This window comes from Motacilla alba, chromosome Z (assembly GCF_015832195.1).
Source record: "Motacilla alba alba isolate MOTALB_02 chromosome Z, Motacilla_alba_V1.0_pri, whole genome shotgun sequence".
NCBI lineage: Eukaryota > Metazoa > Chordata > Aves > Passeriformes > Motacillidae > Motacilla > Motacilla alba.
The window spans coordinates 43,803,039-43,820,986 of record NC_052046.1 but is presented as its reverse complement, the minus strand read 5'-3'; the positions used below and the strand labels follow the sequence as shown (position 1 = coordinate 43,820,986).

The 17,948-nt window shown below is 43.9% G+C and overlaps 1 protein-coding gene across 2 annotated transcripts; it reads right to left on the bottom strand.

Annotated features, from left to right (window-relative positions):
* Window positions 1–4,511: 4,511 nt before the first annotated feature.
* Window positions 4,512–16,215, bottom strand: FUT10 (fucosyltransferase 10). 2 transcript variants are annotated; one of them, XM_038125335.1, is made up of 5 exons: window positions 16,032–16,215; window positions 13,930–14,121; window positions 12,955–13,243; window positions 6,820–7,655; window positions 4,512–5,576 (listed from the first exon to the last, which is right to left on the bottom strand). In XM_038125335.1, exons 2-5 carry the CDS (start codon window positions 14,008–14,010, stop codon window positions 5,352–5,354), a joined length of 1,431 nt encoding a protein of 476 aa, XP_037981263.1. In that variant the 5' UTR covers window positions 14,011–14,121; window positions 16,032–16,215; the 3' UTR covers window positions 4,512–5,351. The 2 variants fall into 2 exon arrangements, with proteins under 2 accessions (XP_037981263.1, XP_037981262.1); XM_038125334.1 differs by having other exon boundaries at window positions 13,930–14,124; window positions 16,032–16,210.
* Window positions 16,216–17,948: the final 1,733 nt, after the last annotated feature.

Here is a 17,948-nt window from a genome sequence, read left to right as displayed (position 1 = left end):
CAGTCTCTTCCCAGACTCTTGCCCCACTCTTGCCCAGAGTCGAAGGATAAAACTTCTGTCTCTTTTGATTGCGCTCTTCCCTGACCCCACTTCACTCCAGGTTTGGGATGGAGAGCAAATGAAGTTGAAGGAAAAGGTAATAGGTTAACTTCATGTCTGTGTTTAGTTTTGGTATGGAATTGGGAAAGCAAAATGAACTGGGTTCCATGGACTTGATGGTGCCCAAGTTAATGTTTCAGGAGAAAAATCCTGGGTTTAAGAAGACTAGTTACACAAATGTTTTTCATTCTACTTTGCCTTGCAACCTTAAGCAATCTTCAGGTCAGTGTTTTCCTGCAGAATATATGTGCATATATTAAACAAGATTGATTTCAAGACATTTGATTGATCAGATGCAAAATAATGTCGCTACACCCGATCTTCCAAGGCCAGAGAGTAAAGACATCAGCAAATGGCCACAGGTTTTTAATAATTGATTCATTACGCTGAGTTTAGAAAACTAAAAACAAGGTCAGCACATGAGGCTTCAATACCTGTGGTTTAAATACACTTAGGGGGAATGTCAGCCAGCAGGACACAGCAGCATGTGTCCATACCACCCCACCCTACCTAGCCTTCCCTCCCTTGTGCTCTGCAGGAAGCGCACCTGAGAAGGGTAGTTCATGAGCTTTCTCTTTGCATTCATTACAGAGCCTGGCTTTAACCCTGGTCTGGTTTGTGAAGTCCCCACAGAGTTGCGCAGCACAGCACTACAGTGTCAGTCATATGAGACCTCCTCACTGTCACCTCATGCATACGCAGCAGCGACACACTTTTCTACAGAAGCACAAAGCCACCCTCATTGTATTTCATGTCAGGCTGACGCTGTGCTGCTGACAGAACAGAGCATCACGTGCTCTGCAAATGTGCACTACCAGCATCGAGATCCTTGCTTTTCTTTAATGTCTGCCACAAGCAAACATTTGGCTTTGTTTCTCTGTAAATGCTGCATGAGGGAGGAAAGCTGGGATTTGACCTCTGAAGAACACAATGCACAGTTGTGCGCCCACAGCATAGGATCAAGGTTTGTCTTGCACTGAAATGAACACAGTTACTAAGTCCTCCTCATGTTTTTTAATTACTTCTTCAGTCTTCAGCTTGCTGTTCATTTTCTAGGGCAAATGCTCCATTGTGCCTTTAACGTATTCCAAGCACACCCATCTCATATGATCTGATCTGCTGCGTTAACACCCCCACTCCACTAGGCCCTTCCAAAGTGTTGGCTAGTGTCAATGTTAAGGAGATTTTTGAAAAGCTAAGAAATATGCAAATTTGAACCAATGTTGGAAAAGCAGATCAAGTGATCAGAGTTTAGAGGAGGAAAGAAATTTTAAACCTCAATTTTGTACATACTTGGGATCAAAGCAATGTGGCAAGAGAGCATCATCACTGGAGTGCTGCTGGAGAGCATGGAGGAGGCAGAGCACTGTAGGTAATGGGCAGTGCAGCTGAACAGCACTGCCATGAGACAGGGCACTGTTAAGGGCTTATGGATAATGGCCAGGGGGCTGCCAAACACAAGGGGCAGCATGGGGGCATCTGCTGCAGACAATCTCAACAAGAGGTGAGGCAACTCTTAGGAAATTGGAGGAAGCCTCATGCTGGCAGGGCCAGGTATTCCAAGTGACATTCCCCACTAGCTGTAGCTTCTGGAAGGCCCCTGTGCTGGGGTACAAAAAATCCACTGGAAGTGAAGCCAAATGGGCAGTACCTCCATGGGGGGGCACCATAGGCAAGACACACAGGGCAGGGGTGTGGTGGAGGGCAGGGTCCGTGACAGCCCAGCAATCGCCCAGCAGGTCTGTGGCAACGAAACAGATGAAGGTTGAGACAGAAGAACTGGGAACAGGTACAGGCATGGCACAGCACAGCCCAGACAGGGAGTTGGGACCTCAAAAGGTATGAGGGGAGGGCACAGGTGAGGCTTCTCCCAGCTCATTCTCAGGCTCACCTTAGCTGTCTCCCTGCAGCCTGACTCCAGATACCACTGCACTAACCCAGAGTTTGCCTCAAGCACAGACAGCCACAACCCAAGAAAGACAAGCCTGAGGTTCAGGCCTCCAACATAGTGAAAATGGAGAAATGTGAGCAAATGTTTGCAGTGAAAACTTTTGTTTTGTTTCCCTACACAACCAGATGTCACAAGGACAGGTGGTACAGGTATATCAGAGGGAGCTGGTAAAAGGCAGAGGCTGGATGTAGAGAGGACAAGGGAGAGTAGTAGGAAGGTTAAAAGCAATCTTGATTCTCAGTTGTCTGTGCCCATCCTTTTTCTTCAGGGAAAAGAAGGATCATCTCTAAGGCTGGCATCCAGGGTCACCTCCTTCCCCAGACTTTCCTAGTCCCACCAGGGAGATGCTGCAGATTTCTGAGACACCTCCAAGTTGAATGCAGGCATCTTCTGAAGGGGTCTTGAAGTTTTGTAATTCAAATGCAAAGGTCACTGTGGACTCAGAGGATACAAATATTTATGACTCCAGGGGTAACTGACAGGTATGGGTTCAGTGGAATAAATGCAAACCCAGAAGGAACTGTCTTTTGTCATGTCAATATGCCACACCAGAGGAAATCAGGACATCTTGTTACCACCATGTAAGAGGTGGGGAAGCATGCACATCATACAGAATCAGCTGTTCATACAGAATCATATCTCGCTTTTGGAAGTACAGAGTTTTTCTCAACTATTCTGCTGTTGTCTTTCTAGGGCAAAAAGAAACCAAAAAAACAAAGGACTGTACCATCTGTGTCTGTTAAACAAACTGCCTCCCTCTGCTGGCTAGAATTACAAACCTGTACGTGGCAGGAAAGCTAGCAAATCTGCTAAATAAAAAACTCTGCTTATTCCTTCTCAGAGCAGTAGAGGGAGAGAAGAAACCAACCTAGAATTCATGATGGTCAGTCTTTCTTACACAAATTCTTGCCATAAATCTCCCAGAGTGATGCTCACAAACCCTCTACCCAGCACAAACAAAAAGATACTAGGAGATTAAAAAATGAAGAGGCCAAATGGAGATTGCTCTGAACTAGCCTGTGGGACTCAAGAGTTTACCCAAGTAAAAAGACTGCATTGTGAGAGGACTGACAATTAAACCACAGTACACCTCTGGGCAACTGCTCTGGAGACTCATCTTTCTACTGTGTACAGCAGTGGACGAACATGTTACCTCTTATGAAACACAGGCTGCTGACCACTTGAAATATCAGAATGTAGGCTGCAATCCTTCTTTCCCTCACACTCCACCAAATTAAAATGAAGGATAACAAAACACTAAAAATTGAGATAAATATGTCTTATATCTTTGGATAATATCTATCTGCCAGACTGCTCAAGATGGTCAGGATCTGACAGATTCCACCATGAAAACAAAGAAAAAAATCCAGTTGTGCAGTTCCTGAGGTCTTTAAACAACATGGCTTGAGACTTTTGGCCAAGTGGACAGCAGAACATCACAAAACAAAACAACAAAACAAAAAAAAACCACAACAATAACAACAAAAAGCAGTCCTTCATGTTTCTGTATCATCCTGGGAGGTGAAACAGACATTCACGGCAACAAATAGGCATTCAGCATACCCTTTGCAAATGTCTTGGTGTTTATGTCCAGCTTTCAGCCCTCATCTAGGGAACCCTGTAAGTCACTTCAGTTAATGTCACTTTCCTGAAGAACTTCATTCATGGAGCCTAGTCATCATTTGCACTGCAGACCACGGGGGAAAGTGTTTAAGATATGCCCAACAGATGCTGTGTGTCACACTAGCAAAACACTGGGGGTGAGAAATTTCAGTGGGAATATTTTACTTATTCAAAACTAAATACATTCTCATAGAAACAATGACTGATACTAATGACCAATACTCTATTATTCATGGCCACAAAACTCATCTTTCCTTTGACAGATTTAAAAGTAATTAAAAATTCACCAGCTATTTGTTGAGGAAATTTCTGGTGAGGAAACTTTTCCAAGCTAAGTAAATTTCACAGCTGAATTTCTTGGTGTAAATGCTATTCATATCCTTCTCCATTGCCACTATTTGGCTAGCCCTTCATAAAATAGAAGTGTGTTTGACAGAAATTTTAAAATAGTCTGGTGCAATGAACAATTCCATGGAAATGTCACACAGGTAATAATCTGCCTTTCCAGCAATGTGAAGAACCCTGGATTAGTAATTCCATTTGCCTCTGTCATCATATGTGAGCATGTGTATGAATGAGTGTCACTCATCTGAATGGCTTCACACAGTTAATCCTGTGAAAATTGACTCCTCCACAGACTGAGGTTGAAAGAACTTGGAAAGAAAACTGCAACAGTCTAAATACCAAGCAAAGGTGTGTCTTTTAGCGAGTGATGATTAAGATCACCAAGTTTTATTCTTCGTCAGATTAAATAATTTGAGGTTTTGTGTGTTAAAACAGGAAGGCTGCCTACTTCTCCTTGGGCCTACTGAAAACTTCAGCACCAATGGACTCTGTATTATCCCTGCCCTTTTAATCATATCATTTCATGTTTATATATTATACAAATACGACCATCAGAATACAAATACATCATCAGAAAGGCAAGAAGATAAGTCAGATCTAAGCCAACCTATTCCTGGGCAGTAGCAATACTCATGTGCTCTGCTTATTTTTAGCAAAAGATGGTGGGTAAATCTGAGCCAGCACGTTTTCATTCAATCTGTCCCTGGACACTAACAGATGGTGCTTCCTCGTGCCAACCACTAATGTACATTACATTGGCACTCAGTGTCAGGACACAAAGCCCGCCAAGTCCCTGCTTAAATCTGCTGATGCCAGGAAATTTGATCATAAACAGCAAGCCAGGGACACAGTCCCAAGTTTTCAGTCTACCTCCAAAACAGCACAGAAGCTGTACCTGCGCAATGGTGTCAGCTGCTCTGCAATAGAGCAAAGGAGGGTCCTGGACTGGGGAAAAAGGGGTCTTGAGACCAAGCAGGTATGTATCTAAAGATGAAGAGAGAGCCATCTGCTTCAGGGTAATTAGCTGTGTGCTTAAATCTGGGCTTTGAGAATCCCGACAACCAGGACCTTAATGCCAAAACAGCTGAACAAATGACAATTAATGGAAATCATTCTAAATAAAAATATATGCATATATATGTGCATATATTACCTGGCAGAATAATTTGACTGTTTAGCGTTTCTCAGAGCCCCTTGAGCACTGAACATACTAAATTCAGTCTCACAGGTCTACTTCCCATGGCTACTAATCCTAAGTGATAATGTCACCTGCAAAAGAAAATTCCACAGAACTCCTCTGAGGCAGTCACTCTATTTTACAGGTCCATTGTGTTTATTCTTTGAATACAAGCATCCAAAATTCTTCAGCTGTGAAATTCTTGTTCCTTTCCACCAGGTGCCTCAGTGCCCAGGCTTCTTTCTTGGATTGCTCGAAGCTTGGTATCCACATCTTTTGGAGAGAAATCCAGCCAGGGTTTGACGATGAGAACCAGAATGCCTCTGGTTTGGGGCAGCTCAGATGATTAACCTGAGCCTGCCACCTCTGGGGCAGCCATCCCTGGCAACAAAGACAAATAAAAAGGGTTATTAAGGGACCCAAGCAAACAGAGAAGGAAAGTGCTATGCCATTAGTAAACTGTCAAATCACGTCAGTTACACTTTTCTTCCCGCTGCAGGCTCTATTCATGTCCCTGTGGAAGGCCTCCCCTAAGTGTCTGGGACAAGATCAGTCATGCTGACGAGTCATGCATCTGAGTCTCAGATAAGGTTTGGCTGCAAATGAGCAGCACCACCCCACACAAAATGAAATTACAAGACAAGGAGTTATATTTTCATCATTATATTCTGTTTTCATCTTAAATATGCACACACTTACCGAGACTCTTTTTCTAAGGGAAAAAAACAAGCCACAAATCTGGCCAGGAGAGTAAACTGGTCTTCATAATTTTATTGACTAGAGAGCCAGGAAAGCACAGGGAAGGAATATCTGTATCTATCTATTCTCATGGCTGCATTCCTAACTCAAAGAGAGAACATATATCCAGATTTGCACTGGACTCAAAAGTCTGGTAAAGTGTAATGCTTGCCAGTTTGTAATTCTCATCACTTCAGCTCACCTTAATAACTTCAAAAGTTTTCTCCATCTTCCTTCTACTGGCCTACCATTTAATGTATTGCTCAGATGGTGATCACCAAAAGTACGGCTTCTCATAAACACACAACCTGGCTTAGAAACTGTTTCAGTGTTTAGTCATCAAATGTGCCCACAGACAACATGATGTGAATGTACCCACACATATACAGAACCTGACAGTGACAGAGTGCTTAAGACAGACCAGAAAACCGGGATCTTGAGTTCAGTTCCCTCTTCCAAACAGGTGTGATCGTATGTAATTGCCTAGGGCAAAATTAAGTTTAGTCTTAAACCACCTCAAAGGACAGAGATCCCACAGCCTTTCTGGGCAACCTCTTTCCAACTGTTCCAGGTCATCTGAAGAAGGTCAACATGTTAGGCTACTTTCCGCAACATGAAAAAAATCTCCTCCCTGAACAACTCAAGCCTTTAGCTGAAAATGACCACCAGCTCAGTGGTCAATGTCATGTGCTCACACGCTGCAGTGCAGCACTGTGAGGAACACATGTTCTCAACACCTGTTTACATGAGGATGCACAATCCAATGGCACTGGAATACTGCAGCTGTCAGCAAGCTGGAAATCTGGTAACCAAACTTCCTGGGACAAACCTGACCCTAAAGCCATTTTAAAGCCTCTCTGAGACACAAACACAAATTCACACATACCTTTTCTTTCCGTCTGATGTTTTCCCACACTCTGTTACAAACCATGCACTCAAAGGTGTCAATGTAATTGTCCTGGGTGACATCTTGCACTCCCCACTTGCGCTCCTTCATTGTTCTAAGCAGTCTTGGGTTGGAAATGTCCCCTTTCAGTTTCCATTGTAGGTAGGACTCATATTCTTCATCATTTGCATCCAGTGTTTTGATATAGCGAGCCAGATCCCGAGGGTGTGAAAAACTCGACACCAGGATTGCACTCTTGTTACTAGGAAGCCAGTCTACAATGCTGGGAGACCCAAAGTACACTGGCACCACTCCCAACTTCAGCGGCCGCCAGAGTTTTTCAGTGATGTAATCTTCACAGACAGCATTTTCAAAAGCAAGAATGAACTTGTACTGTGCCAGTATTTTTAAAAAGTTTCCATCATCCATGGCAGCAGGATTTCTGAGATGCTGAGGAAGGTCTCTATTATGCAAACATTCCCCGTAAGAGTCCACTTCAATGTGGCACATCAGCTCACGCACATAGCTGTCCCGGTCAGAAGGGGGGTTGCAGTCAGACTGCACGTACACAAGCGGTGCAAGCCTTTTCCTCAGGCTGTTTTTCATCTGCAGGGGGATCATGAACCTCAATGACTTCAGGACCTCCACACCCTCAAGATACTGAGTGGTCAGTGGCAGGTGAGAGTGGCGGCTAAATGTTGCAGTGTGGTTGAATAAGGTGATGGCTGCTTCGTGGAAGAGTTTGTAGTTGTTTTTCGGTGACTCTTCATGGAAAAGGGCCCAGTCATGATATTCTTTACGAGGCAGAGGTAAACTGTCTATACTGAAGTCAGTACCTAGACAAAAGCAAACAGTGTTCATCCTGCCCTCATCTATCATGTGACACTAATTACAATGACACAAGTCTAGTTTTAATTTAGTATCAGCGCTACAACCATCACATTTCTGACATTATAAGGCAGTTATTTCAAAGAATGCAATTAATGCAAAGGCACAAGAACGTAATGATAGATAAAACTGAATTTCATAGCAGAAGAACCTAGAGAAGTGGGATCAGTAGTTAATATTAAAATGGTTTCCTTTCATGTCATACTAATTTCAAAGCATCACTAGGAATTTCGTATTTTAATGCACTGAAATGAGACTTGTAAGAGGTTTAATAATCCCCTGGTTCTCTAAACAGGGGAACAGATGGTATTTCCTCTGTGATGTGAGGAAAATGGTTACCACAGAACTCAGTTTGGTTCTAGTAATCAAACAACTAAATGGATGCTGAAATCCTGGGCAGGATTAAGGAGAAAAAAATAATTACTTCAAGTTTTGAAAAGACATCGTACTGTAGAGACTTAGGAAGCCAAACTATTAACTTTTCAAAAGAAAATTAAGAGGTGATGTATCACAGTTGCCTACCAGACACATAAAGAAGTAGCTTCTGGCAGAAGACAGCTCCTCAAAGTAATGCAAATAGCAGAAGAATAATGTCTAAACTCTAAACACAGACAACTGCAGAAACTGGGAAAACCGTGGTCAAAGCCTTAGGACAAACCTAGATGACTCTTCTCAAAGGCTGGCCTGTACAAAACTAAGTTGAAAGTACCAGATTGTTAATGCTTCATTACTACTGCACTACACTCTTACGACGTGCACTACAGTCTTACTGCAGATTAAATGCAAACTTGCCCCATTTCTGTCAAGATACCCCCTCTCTGTCTTAGAACCATATCTGTTTTCTACTTAAGAAAAGGGACTGAACATACAAAACTTTTAGCTAATATTGTCAAGCAAGAGAGATTCAAAAACTGAAACTAACACTGAAGAGCTGGTTTAGAAATTATAACAAAATCTTATCTTCAGATAAACTACCATCTGTGGCAGCCTAACCTTTGTGTAGCAAACTCCATGGATGCTTGCATCTAGGACAACTGGGAATATAAGGTCTTAAACAAGTTGTGTTCAAACCAACTAAGGGGAATGGCCAGTGAGCAGCAGATTCTGGGGAGGCAGGATAATGCTTTCTTCATGCCAGCTTCCCTCTTTCACCATAAGACAGAGATGCACAGTCACAAGAAGCAGGGTGAAACAGTAGCCATATCTCTACAGGGGGCTACAGACCACAATCAACCACAAAGCACCTCAACTCTTACCAGGAAATCTCCATCACAGGACTGCACATGCCTTGTACTGTTGCAGACACAAAAATTCCCACGCTGGGAAGGTATCTAGGTGTTCCCATGCTAATTTAAATGCATATAACCCAGCATACTCTTTGTTTTGCAGGCCCCTACCCCCAATGAATGAAGACTGCAACCATCACTCCTATTATGGAGATCAAAATTGCAATGATCAAGAATCATCACTGGATCCATCAGAGGTGGTCTTTTTCCTCTTCACTATGTACTTACTTCCTTTTATCCCTTCCTCCTCCTTTTCTCTTTCTTTTCCTTACATATTTTCTTAATGAGATTTTTATACTTTTATAGGAAAGAATCTGAAAAGCCACATACCTCCTTTCCACTGCAATTAAATTGTTTTGAAATAAACCTGTCTGATATATAAACCTGGCTGACACCAGTCATCCAGAGTTGTTTCATTCTAATTCACCCGAGGGATCTATTAACAGGAACCTCAGTTACCATCCCTCAGAGGTGAGTCACAACACTATCTCACTCACACTTGTAACTTTTCACTCTCCATTCTATCCCTGACCTCAAACCACTGATGGCAAAAAGAAGAGGGTCCTAGCAGAAGTCTTACACAGAATACTGATCTAAAAATGAAGATATAAAGATTAAAAAAATTGCACAGTGGTCCTTGCAGCTATATGAGCCTGCCAAAATGACTCCAAGGACAACCTTATAAAACTAGTAAGAGACTTCATTACTACAGCAGAGACAGAAGTTAGCTGTCAGTAATATAAAAATCTCTTTCAGAGCAAGATCCTTCAGGAGCATCAGGTAGGGATGTTTAAGGCCACTAAATTTTAACCTTTTGTCTTCTACTCAGATCCTAAGTCCTCAGCACTAAAAGGATGAAAGGGTATGCCACTCAATGAAAAATGCTATTTGCTTCTTCTGTTTTTGATGTGTTATCTTGTTTTTGATGTGTTATTTTGTGACAGAAGGAGGTGACAAAAAATGAAAGTTAATCAAATTCTCATGGAGAAATTCATAAAGTCTGTCTGGCTTTGAAAACACTTTGTTTTAGGTGATACCAAGAGAAGTAACAGTGCATACCTACAATAATGAAATGCTGTGGATTGAAATCCAGCACTGCAGCTTGGTCTCTTACAAGGGAGCTACCTCTTTCAGGTAGTATTGCAGGGAAAAGGGAATGGAAACACAGACAAGAATAAGAGAAATACAAAAAGGCAACACATAAAACTTACCAAACTAAGGGACAGTTAAGTCAGGCAAAGAGAAACATAAAGAAAAATGCACTATAAAATCACAGAATCTCAGAATCATTCAATGTTGGAAAAGACCTCCAAGATTATCAAGTCCAACCTTTGACCAATCACCACATTGTCAACTAGACCATGGCACTTAATCCAATGACCAGTTGTTTCTTAACAACCCCAGGGATGGTGACTCCACTATCACCCTGAGCAATCCATTCCAATGTTTAACAACATTTTCCATGAAAAAATTTCTCCTGATGTCCAACATCTCCTTGGTTCAGCCTGAGGCCGTGTCCTCTGATCCTGTCACCAGCTGCCTGGGAGAAAAGGCCAACCCTCATCTGGCTACAGCCTCTTGCCAGGGAGTTGTCAAGAGTGATAAGGTTCCTGTGCCTCCTCTTCTCCAGGCTGAACAACCCCAGCTCCCTCAGCCGTCCTCACTGGATTTCCTCTCCAGACCCTTTTCCAGCTTTGATGCCCTTCTCTGGGCATGCTCCAGCACCTCAATGTCTTTCTTGAAATAAGGGGCCCAAAACTGAACGCAGTACAGATCAGAGCACATCAGAATGACCAAATTTAATACAACACTTAATCAATCTCAGTCCAGCAAGAAGACAAAAAGGATTAAAGTGAAGATAACATCAGCATGGGCCCTACCCCATGAGATGAAGGAAATAAGGAAGCATATGATAGAACAGAAAAAAGTAGAAGACTAGAATTATGAGCAATTTCACTTCCTAACTATTAATTTGGAAATTTTAGATATGTAGAAGAGAAATACATATGCTGCTAGGAGAAGTTATGCATTTTAGAAGACATCTTCCATTCAGAAGTCATACTCCAAGGACTCAGTGCTCCATTACAGAACAGCTGGACATCCTTCTCTGATAGGAACAATAGCCCTGAGGCCCTGACAGATCCAGCTCATGCTGACTCAGTTACATTGGCAGCTCATGCTAAATACTACATTCTATGAATTATGTGACACTGAAAAGGTAGAGCTGGGAATCTCTCCCAAAAGCAGAGACAAAGTCTAGCAAGGGGATACCACGTTTCATTTCAAAACAAAAGATGGTGACACTTGACAAAGTTATCACCTACACTGAGGGGCTCCCTAGGCCAGGAGAGTGAGTCGAGGGTCAAGCTGCAGAAAAATTGGGTGTTCCTAACAAAGCAGTTGTGCTGTGAAACATCTACACCCTGTATTTTTGCACAGTGTACTTTTCTTAATCTTTGGATCGTTCTTCTGTTGACCAGCTTACTGACCAAGTACTGGGGGAATTATTGCATTTTCTTTGGAAGGTGAAACTGTGCTCTTATCCAGCCTTGGAATTTCCAGCATGGAAATTCAGATATTCAAGTTATCACTCAGCAGGTTCTTTAGAGGGAAAATCTGTAAAAGTAAAATATACCTTTTTGCAGACTCACAGCTCACTGCATTATGGCGGGGGGAGAGAAGGAGAGAATGAAAGAAAAACTCTCTGTTTTGGCATTGTGAGATCATTTACTGTCATTTACAAATAAGTAACAATTTTGCATATTTTGACATTTGTCTTTACAAAGTTCATAGCCGGCATCACTATAAAAAGAAAAAAAAAAGCTACAGGGAGAGTCTTATACACAGTATAAACTGTCTTTTAAAAATGTGAGACTAAACTATGTCCAGAAGCCTGCTAAAAATGAAGAGTAACAATCCTTCTAATACTGAAAAAGACAAATGAAACTACTACCAGAGACCAAAATCACCAGACTTTACAGCTTTCCTCTGATGCAATCCAGCTTTCTTTGTCTTTAATTGGGTCAAATTCCTTTGCTGTTATTCCTTTGCTTTCATGATTAACCACCATATTATCTGACAAAGCTGACCTACTTGGAGATCTAAAAAGATCAGTGATAAGAAGTTTTTGTTTCACCGCTAACAACAAAGCTTAAGGCCCTTCTTTCCTATACTTCCAGTTCACCTGTATTCAGATTGAGCAAATGAGATTCAGTATCCTGATTTATTTTATTTCCAGACAAAAATCAGAGAAAAGCATTTGAATTTATTTTTCCACCTGAAACTCAGGTTTTCTTTCAAAAACAACTGTATGGGGGAAAAAAACAAAGTTGATGAAGTAAGGTCTACTTTTAAATGATGCATCTTTCATGCTCTGTAGACTCACTTTACAGTGTATGTAATGGGAAGTCCCTGGCAGAGCCAGAGCAGCTCAGAAGGTTGCACTAGCTGCTGCTCCCTGTATGGAATCAATAGGTTTCTTTCACTACATTCCGTTTAGAGTTTGCTAGTAATCTCTTGGCACATGAGGCAGGGGAGTTGCACTGTTACCAGAGAATGCATTATTTTTAGACAAAAGACTTGCACAAGTGCAACAAAGGCCTTGCAGAGCATCTGCTAAGGGTGACAAGCCAGAAGACTGGAAAAAGTTGGCTTGATCTCAGACTGTCTTTAAATGCCTTGGCAATGACATGAAATTGTCTTTTCTTCCACGAACAGGGAGTACATGTGATTGGAAAGCAGCATGAGACAAGGCATCAGTCATACAACAGATGTACATGGTCACTTTTCAGAGTACTTTTACAGAACACTTGAAATGATATTCAGCACCAGGCAAAGTTTAACCCAATGAGCTGCACAAATTTCCTGTTCTAAGTCATTGCCACCTAGAATATTTAATCCTTATGGGGAAAGAAGTAAGCAGGAGGAAAAGCTACTTCTTTAAAATCAAACAGATTCTTACCATAGAACAGAAATGCTCTTGTCATCTGATTGTGCTGGTAGGTCTTGTTTATAGTAAAGAAGCAAACATCCTCTCCACACTGACTGAATCTCCCTGTCTCTCCAGTCAGGGGAGACCACCAGAGCAGGACAGGATAGTGTTTTACATCAGACTCTGTCTTGAAGCTGCTGTGAAGTTCCTGCTTCTTAAACTGAAAAGCATGTCTCTCCCCAGGCTTAAATGGGCTGCTGCTGTGTAAACTGGAGATTACTGACACCTTATTCTCTGAATTGCCCAGTTCGGTGATAACCTTCAGGGAAATAAACACACATATCACAATACGTCACTGTCATTAGCCAGGACATCTACTTGCAAACCAGAATTTAGGTATCAAGCACTAAGTCAGTATGTTAAGTTTCTGTCAGTCAAATTGGATGCATTTCACTGACTGCAGACATCAGGTCATCTTATGTCAGAACAGCAAAAGCTTTAATTTGAAATTGTAAGAAGAAGGCAGGAAATACGTTTTTGTAGTGAGATATGCCCACATCATGTGTGACTTAACAACACAACTGCTTTTTCCCTGGAAAATGCATAGGGCAGAAAACAGCCCTTCAGTAGCCAGGTTTCTTCTGAAAATTAGCTGTTAAAAAAAAACGGGTTTTTAGGTTTTCCATGGTCCAGCCTTGTCCGCCTAACAAGTTCAAACACATGAAGAGAGGAGGCAGTGCTGGATAGAGGCAATACAACATGGCATGGTATGTTGCAACATTGCTGAGAAACTCCTCCAGGAGCTAAGGATGTATTTTAGAAAGGTGTTCTCCGGGTTATGTCACTTCCAGAGTCGGCTTCACCACAAGGCCAACACTGGTAACAGAGTAACTCCTGGTGAAGCACAGACTAGTATGGAAAATGTCTGTCGCCTCTGTCATCTGACAGAATTGTGTCCTGCTTTGACAGCAATCTCATACATAATCCACCCCCTTGCCCTTGTACCTGGAGTGTCAGCACAAGGAAAAAGACAGCTGCAAAGCAGAAGCAAGATGCCCAAAGTATCTTCCTCCTCATCCTAATCATGCTGCACTACCAGGCCTGCCACAGTTACATCTAGGCATTAGCTCGTCCAAAGTCTTCAGTCTTTGCTGCTGGGCTTTCCCACTTTATCCTTATTGCTCTTCATGGTGACTGCTGCTGAAAAAGAGTAGAGCAACAACACAGACAGCTCCTTCAAAGCTCAGTGGTTAGTTCCATGTCTACCCACACCCTTCTGTAGGTGCCAGAGTCACATTTTTCAGCCAGGTATCCAGAAAGCAGCCTGCACAAGACAGCACTCTTGCTCACAAAGCCCCAGGCACCTACTCCCCCCGTGGACATCCTGGACATCCTCTCATCCTTGTAGTCAGCATAAGGAATGCTGATGGCGCTGGCTCAGTACAGTGTGAGGGCCACTGCTTTCATGAGTTTCAGATGTCCAGCTGTGCTGCTTTTCAGCTGACTGACAAATAGGGAAACAATGAAAGATTTTCCTTCCCTGGGCAATCTCTGAAAATGCTCCTGGAAAAGGCACACAACTACCTGGCCTTGGACTTACTACATTTCAGTCTTCTGCAACTTCTCTTCACAAACATAAAGAAAGCTCATGGAATTTGCTCTATGTCCAATGCATAGAGAAAGTAACCACACAGTACACACACAAACTCTGTCCACACCTAAACCTAGGTAAATTTTAAAAGTTCCCCTTTCTGAGTAATCTGCACCTGTGCTGGTCCGCCTCTCTTCAAATAACTTTCCCTTCCCCAATGCTTTTTTTTGGCTTTCAGAGAACCCTCCTGTTTTCTTGCATGATGGATGTTTCTGCACAAAAATCCCAACCCCTGGCAACAGGAGAAGTTGTAAAATTCCAGCCTCTTCTTGAAAAATAAAAATAAAGGATGGTAGAAAGATAGGACTGCAGCACTCCACACAGAGATGTAAAGTTTGAAAATGTGGGTATTCTGAAAACTCAGAGATATGACAATGAAATTTATGCTGGTTTTCCTGCCAGCCTTCCCCCAATCTTAATCCCAATCACGAAGTTCTAAAGCCCTGACAAAGAGGGATGGGTCCCAAACCTACTGCCTGCTGCCGTACCATCACAGTGGTGCTGACAGCTAGAGGATAAAAATTATAGTTTTTCTGCTCCCACTGACACATGAGTTCATCCCTTTCCCTCAAATATCAGAAAGGCCTCTTTAGCAAAAGCTGACACGAAACCCTGCTGTGCAATTCTGCTCTGCACAGGCCAGCTGCTTTTGAAGGTCTGTGTGGGTGTGAAAGTGCATGGCTGCCAGCTAAGTGCTTCTCAGATCAGGCAGGATTTTCCATAAAGCCTCTGCCCCTTCTGTGCCACCTGCAGTACAGCCAAAAAGTGGTGGCAGGAGGGGAAGAGGATGAATTCTGCCCACTGCTGTGTTGGCACACCTGGAGCTGGACAGTATTTTTAACACCATATATCTTACCAGGCCAGTGCATGCCAAAATGCAAGATTCTGATGATCCACTGAATATTGCCCTAACCCTCGCTCTGGTAAAAGAGTAGTACTAATTATCACATTTTCAGGTTCTAGAGGGGGAACTGACCACAGCATGGGTGCACTCCACCTGTTAACCCAGGATACCACCGAGCCATGGCTTCATTTTTGCATCTGCGGTGCCCAGCATGCAATACTTCTGCCCAGCACTGCGGTGCGTGCTTGAACTGGGCCAGGCAAGGCTCTGTCCCGTGCCAGCGACACTGGCAAGGATGACCTTGCAACGCTTTCCCACCTCTGTCCGGCTGAGTCTCAGGAGGCCCCAAGGACTTGAGTAAAGAAGGATAAATCACCGCCCCAGGCTGCCCAGCGGGAGCAGCAGCTCCCTACAAATCCTTCCAAACTTCCTGCCAGCTCTCCCGCCGCCTCTCCTTCCAGCTCTGTGTCGCCGCAATTCTACGGGCTCAGCATCCCAGCCAGGGGTTTTCCTGCTCCCCGAAAAGCTGCCCCTTCCGTTCCCGAGGCTCTGCGCATCCCGCAGCCCTGGCTCTGGGTCGGGCATCCTCCGGCCGGGGGCCGCCGTACTCACCCCGAGACACTCGCTCCTGCCTCACCACCGCCGTCCCCCTCCGGCCGGGTCTGAGGGGGTTTGGGGTGTTTTGCTGCTTTTTTTTAACTTTCAGCTAGTGCACCCACTTGGAGCGCGGAGGGGCGGCGGGCGCGGGGCGGGGGCGGTGCGGTGCAGGGCGCGCCTCCCTCCGCCCAGCCGCGGGGGCGGGGAAGGGGTCGGCTCTGCCCCGGCTCCCCGAGGCCTGCACAGGCACCGCGGAGGACTGACTAAACGCTATGAGAGCGCCATCGCTTCCACGCCAGCCGACTGGTCTTCTGCAAACCCGCACTGCAAGACCTCACCCGATTCCCAAAAATAAATCGCCCCTGACACTGATTCCTATAGCTGTTTGCATAATAGCGCGCTTTGCGGTTTTGTGGGTTGTTTGGTTTTGTTTTTTTTTAAACAGTGCTGGTGCTGTCTTGACGGAGACTTTACATTGACTGCATGAGGCCAGCGGGCAGTCAGAAGGAGAAATGCGTCACGGCAGCCGGGAAGCCCCGAGGAGCTGGGAGAGCCGGCCCGCGCTCGCCGAGGGGACGCACGCCGCGTCCCTGTGGCGCGGAGCTGCGGCAGGCGTCCCGCAGCTGAGACCCTGCCTTGCTCCCAGCCTTGCCGAGGCATCCCTGCCGGGCCGGACCAGGGAACGGTCCTGTCTGCCCGCTCGGGGCTTCCTGAAGCCGGGAAACACTTTGTGCACCTCTTACTCTTTTGTAGATGTTTACTCCAAAAGCCTGGTTCTGCAATATCAGCTTGAAAGCGAGGTATCTTCTGTTTCTAACCCACACATGGTAGGCAGGGGTGGTTGCAAGGGGCTGATTACCTGAGGGAGTGGAGGGAGGCAGAATTCCAGAAAAGGCAGAGGGGACACCTGCACCTCAGCTGAAATGCATGACTGATAAAAACTGCAGAAATGTTAAGCACACAGCTCATCTCCTTATTCTGGGTGAGTAATGCCGGCAGCCCTCCTGAGAGGATCAGAAGGGCACTCAGCAGGCAACCTGAATCCAGCCCTCTGCAGCAGTGTCCATGAGACCCTAGCCATGCTGGCTCTGCTCCTGTTATAAATAAGAAGCTTGACTAGGCCAATATTCAAGCAGCAATCAATTTATTAATTAATGTGGTAAAGTATGAGCAAAACAGCGCTGGGTACAGTGGGGGAAGTTTTCCCTCCAGCTGCACACCGATGGTTGGGGCGTGCAGATATTTATAGGGGCACACATAAGCTTTTTTCAGCAGTTTCCATTCCAAATTTTTACGTCACAATTCTATACACTATTGTGAGTTAGTTCTTCTCAGGATGTAGCCCAGAAAGGAGTATTCCCAGATGGTGGGGTCCAACTTCCAAAAGAAGAAAGAGGTCTTCCAGCTGGTGCGGTCCAGACTCCAGATGTGGGCCCACCTTTTAATTGCAAAGACTATAAATCTCATAGCAGTGATGTCCAGCTTCCCTTGGTCGAAGCTATCAATCCTTGGGTTGATGTTCATCTTCCTTTCTCAAGCTGCTTTTTACTGTTTTGCTAAGGTGTTAAGATAAGCATATTTCCTTTACATATATTCTAAACTTATATTTTCAAAGCTCCTTACTACAAGCAATATTCTAAAATTATACTTCAAAAGGTTGTTATTGCAAAGCTGTTTAATCCTTAGCTACGTGCAAAAAGTTCCTGTCCAGTAGCAACATCCTTAAAGCTTTAATTCAGATGCTATAAAAGTTAATTGCAAACAAAGGATAAGTTCAAAGGCCTTCTTCCATGCTTTACTCCCCCAGTTATTTTTTTGGAATTCATCCTTTAATTGTCCCATGATCAGTTTCCATACATATCACAATCACAAGCACACATGCTGCCTGTATGTACCTGACACGAAACACAGCTTTGTATCTCACACTCCCTT

Bases quoted from the DNA above. Each gene is read 5' to 3' on its own strand.
- FUT10 (XM_038125335.1), bottom strand. From the start codon at position 14,010: ATGATTAGGATGAGGAGGAAGATACTTTGGGCATCTTGCTTCTGCTTT. The intron at 13,244-13,929 runs GTACAAGGGCAA...ATTTCCCTGAAG, and splicing joins TCCTTGTGCTGACACTCCAG to GTTATCACCGAACTGGGCAA. The intron at 5,577-6,819 runs GTATGTGTGAAT...CTTTGTTGCCAG, and splicing joins ACATCAGACGGAAAGAAAAG to GGATGGCTGCCCCAGAGGTG.